The sequence below is a fragment of the Amphiprion ocellaris genome, chromosome 4 (assembly GCF_022539595.1).
Source record: "Amphiprion ocellaris isolate individual 3 ecotype Okinawa chromosome 4, ASM2253959v1, whole genome shotgun sequence".
NCBI lineage: Eukaryota > Metazoa > Chordata > Actinopteri > Pomacentridae > Amphiprion > Amphiprion ocellaris.
In genome coordinates, this window is record NC_072769.1 from 8958735 (window position 1) to 8963660 (window position 4926).

Consider the following 4926-nt stretch of genomic DNA (forward strand, 5'->3'; position numbering starts at 1 on the left):
GAAGCGGAACAGCAATGAGCCATAAAGGGAGGGGGATCGGGGCGTATTTGCATAAAAAGGCAACTCGGGGTGAAAATGAAGCACTGCGTTAGATTGGCTGGACGTGGAGCCAAGCGGTGTCACTGCGCTGCTGCTGCTGCTGGAGGAACGGAGAGTACCGCAGAAACATACGGCTGGAGTGGATATAAGGAGAGAGAGAGAGAGAGAGAGAGAGAGAGAGAGAGAGAGAGAGAGAGAGAGAGAGAGAGAGAGAGAGAGAGAGAGAGAGAGGAAAACCCTGATGTGCACCGGAGCAAAGGGGAGTATCCCGAGGTGAAGAGGAGAGAGAGGGATAAATAGCTGGAGAGAGGAGGAGAAGGGACACGGGCTGCTGCAAACGGAGCTACACCGTCTACATACATCAAGACAACGCAGGAGTTTCATCCCACTTAGAAGACGAGCTAATTAACGGTGCCCCAAAACACGCACTCACCGGGGATTTTCTCTTGAACTTTTCTTTTTCTTGGCTTCTCGGGCTGCTGACCTTCGCTCGCACACGGAGCCTCTCTGCTCATCACTCGGATCCTCCTGCGGCGCAGCCAGCGTCGGGTTCTCGGAGTCTGTGATGGGGGCAGCGGCCGAGGTTGGGAGCTTCGTCAACGGATTTCTGGACAGCTTTGGTCCCGCGGGTGCCGCTCCGGCTCCCGTTGGCTCGCATTTTGTTCTCACCCCAGCCGGGGCGGTGGACTACAACTCGGTAAGCGGACTGATGATGGGGGGACACGGGCAGCAGCAGGAGCACCTGGTGTCCGCGGAGAGACTGTCCCGGAGCCTGGCGGACCTCAGCCACCTCAAAGGGATCCTGAGGCGGAGGCAGCTCTACTGCAGGACCGGCTTCCACCTGGAGATCCATCCCGACGGCACCGTGCAGGGCACCAGGAAGGACCACAGCAGATTCGGTACGGACCATGAGTATTACCCTATTAATAGTACCAGTAGTAGTAATAATAGTAGTAGCAGTAGCACCCTTTTAGTAGTAGTAATAGTAGGAGTAGTGGCAATGCTATTGTGAAATTCTACTTGACTCTATTGTAAGATACAGTTACCCTTTAGGTGGACTCACTGACAGAGAGTAAGCTTAAAACGGGACAACATTTGGTCTTTTATATAGTGGTTATTAATTACATTTAAATGGCTTCAAATGATGGATTCAATTAAATGCCCAGAGAGTGAGATCGCGGTTGTGGGGTTCTAACTCAGGGATATGGCTGCATCACTCCCACCCTGTGGAGTGGACCCACTTTACATAACCATCATGCCATATAATACCAATGCCACTCCGGGCATACGTGTTACTACAGCATAATAATGCTAATAGTAAATGTAATAGTCTGCTGTCATGGCAGCTGCTGCTGCTGCTTTGATACTAACAAACCAGTGAAACATAATTTATTTCAAGATAAATAAGCTTTCCAGCTGGAGCAACAGATTGAATATTTCATGTTTGCACATTTCTACCACATTTCCTCTCTGAGATTAGATTGGAAGCTTTTAGCAGCTTATCTTCAGCTATCAAGATAAACAGGTGCAGCTTGCGGCAGATCAAAAGTAAACCACTCAGAGATTCTTTACTGCTGCGAGGTTGTAGCACTTCTTGAGTCAATCCATTTGAGATTTGGATGGAACTTGGTGCCAGAGGCCATTTACAGTCTTGCTTGTCAGCAGCGGCAGCAGCTGGTGGACATAGAGTTGTGTATTGCACTTTATTTGTGTTGAGAGCAGCTGAATATTTGTCTGAGTGAACTTCATTCAAATATGCTCTGTTTTGTTTGTATATGTTATTTCACAAATACATAATATTGTGCAAGCAGCAGTGGAAAAAAACTCAATAACTTGAATATTTCTGATGGTTAAAATCATGTTTGTGCATCATCAGGTGTGTCAATGAGGTTCAACATGCGCTTACTAATGATTATAATTGCAATTTGTGTGTGCAGGTATTCTGGAGTTCATCAGTCTGGCTGTAGGACTGGTCAGCATCAGAGGGGTAGACAGTGGACTTTACCTCGCCATGAACAGCAAGGGAGAACTGTACGGATCGGTAAGTACATGTCTTTGAACATGCACAAGTATTTATCTGCACACAGATCTCAAACTATATTTCACTGTGACTGATATGCATACCCACAGCCAGCAGGTGGTTTATTTTGCATCGTAAAACTAATTTTTCCTCATTTCTTCCTTTTTGCAGGAGAAGCTGTCAGCAGAATGTGTTTTCAGAGAGCAATTTGAAGAAAACTGGTACAACACCTACTCCTCTAACATCTACCGGCATGGAGAAAGAGGTGCATTTTACTTTGTTGCTCTGAACAAAGATGGGACGTCCAGGGATGGAACGAGGTCGAGGCGGCATCAGAGGTTCACTCACTTCCTACCAAGGCCCGTAGACCCGGATAGAGTACCAGACCTGTACAGAGACATACTGGGCCAGAGCTGAGACTGAAGGAGCACTAACATGACCCTGTCAAAGCTGGTCTGAGCTAAAAAAAACAAACAAATCGAGTGCACCTAAACTCATCTCCCGTCTTGAGGAAGATGGAAGACCTTGTCGATCTGGACAAAGCAGGATCATAGAAAATGCACCAAATCAACACACTCCCCACCTCGGCACAGAGGAAACACCAGGCAGGTCGGGAAGTTTGACTGAACTGCACCAGGGATCTTCTGTGAAAGACATGAGGACCACAAGACAGAGACACAGTCTACCTGGGCCCAAAATGTTGCCCCTTTATTGGCCTATGCAAAGGCCCTGGTGGCCAAAGAGATGATTTATTGGATTTCTTTTAAGTTTTTGGTAATGAAATCCAACTAAGTGCTGGTCCAGACTGCATGTTCAAAAGGACAGAGGTGTGGACTTGATAGTTGAGGTTAACCACTGGCTGCTAGTAGCTTTTTCCTGCTGTGGCTGCTGAATCTTGTCACTTCCGCTGTTTTCAGTTGGCCTTTTAATTTTATTCAAACATTTCTGTGGCTGCTATGTAAACGGTTAATTAAAATGTATATTCCACTATAGAGTGTGACTAGTTTACACACAAAAGGTAGTTTGATGCACTGGAAAGCAGCCAAGTCTGCTCTGGGGAATGGGTCTTATAGCTGGGGGATGACCAGTCTTGGACTAACTGCTGTGACGGCATGGATGGATTCCCTTTGATTAGTACAAAGATAGATGCTGCTGAGAAGATGTGACTTTTCTGCAAAGTGCATGAGGAAGAAGAGAAGAAGAAGAGGTTTAAAAGAGTTGCATACAGACTTCTTCTGTCCTGGAATATCGTGTGTTGTTGTTGAAACTCTCATTCGGGGACCCAGTGAAGGAATTGTTGTCCAACTGACTGCAGTCAAACAATGAGGATGGGACCGACAAAGACACCTTTACAAGCATTTTGACAGATTTTATTCTTATTTATGAGTTTTTGTTTCCTAGGACATACAGTATATTTATTTCATATATTTATTTATTTTGAGATTCTATTTTTACAGGTATGAGATAAAATAAAAAAAACATCAATAACAAGCAAGAAATTCTTCTTATTTATTATGACATCATAGTATAAACTACTGTTTTGTGTTCTCACCATGTGATTGAAAGACGTTTTTCCTAGGGGTGTAACAGTACATGTATTCGTGCCAAACATTATGTATTGTATGGGGGACATCAAAATTGATGAATATAATGTGAAACCAAATTTCACAAGCATGAGTTTTACCTAGTAACCCTAAGATGTTAGCAAGTTAACTAAGTTTTGTTTGTATTTCTTTGAACTGAATTAGTACTTGATAGCTGCTAAGCCCAGGATGCAGTGATGGTACCCCTGCAAAACAGTACTGGGGTGGAACTTGTTTTGGTGAGACATACTTTTTTCCATAATTTGTGAGCCAACAGGCAAGAGTGTCTTTGTTAGACAGTAAATGTTGTGAACATATTCTTTATATGGCTTCACAGCCATTCACCAAAACAAAAAACAAACAGGTCTGCCTTATTGTACAATCAAAATCTTCATCATATACATATTCAGAGGCATCTCTTCGATGTGACAATCACCAGAGTTGGAAAAAAACTGAAGTTAAGAAAAAAAAGTCTAACTACTTATCTCAGCTGCTTTTAAACAACCTCTATCATGTGGCCAAAACCATTACCGAAGCAACTGGTAATTAAAATGCATTAGTTATTGCCAAAAAGAGTAACAGGCAGCATTACTTTGCACAATTTATGAATTTATGAAATTGCACTGCCGACTTTAATGATTAGGTCAAGTTAATTATGAATCTGTTGCACTGGTCTTAATGGATTTTTTAATTTATTTGTTTACTTTATACTTGAGGGCAAACAGTCTAGCATTTTCTTGTTCACAGTATGCAGCATTTAATACCTCATCTGTTCCATTAAGAAATGTTCCTATTGAGTAACTAGATTTTTGTTGTTGTTTTCTCGACTGTGCTGAAAAATGTACCGAACCATTTGTGTACAGGACACCTCTTATGCTATGAGTTTTTCAGACTGTGCATTCAGAGTTACCCCATATTTCAGCCAATTTGGTTAACAAGATCTGCATGTTGACAAACTGAGGTAAAACCTAACCTTAAAGCTGGTGCCCAAAAAAGTTTAAAGGATTTGCAAGAGGCAGATTTTTGTGGTCCAAGCCAATGAAGCTGAGACAGAGGTGCAATATTTTTAGTCAAGTGCCAAAAAGACTGCATCCTAAAAATCCTCAAAATGTAACATGATTAACTCCAAATATATGTTTCCCCTACCCATGTCGAGGTCAAGAGAACTGAAGTGATACTGCTTGGGTATTCTTTCTCAGACTTTCTCCTTTAGAGCTACAGTAACAGCCGTTTCAGTCTGAATAGTTACTCCCCAAAACTAGTAAATTATCTTTGACATGTAAT

General features: G+C 42.9%; 1 protein-coding gene across 1 annotated transcript; it reads left to right on the forward strand.

The window, feature by feature from the left end:
• Window positions 1-604: 604 nt before the first annotated feature.
• LOC111575016 (fibroblast growth factor 20-like) lies at window positions 605-2552 on the forward strand. The gene is made up of 3 exons (XM_023279922.3): window positions 605-938; window positions 1977-2080; window positions 2231-2552. Exons 1-3 carry the CDS (start codon window positions 605-607, stop codon window positions 2474-2476), a joined length of 684 nt encoding a protein of 227 aa, XP_023135690.1. The 3' UTR covers window positions 2477-2552.
• Window positions 2553-4926: the final 2374 nt, after the last annotated feature.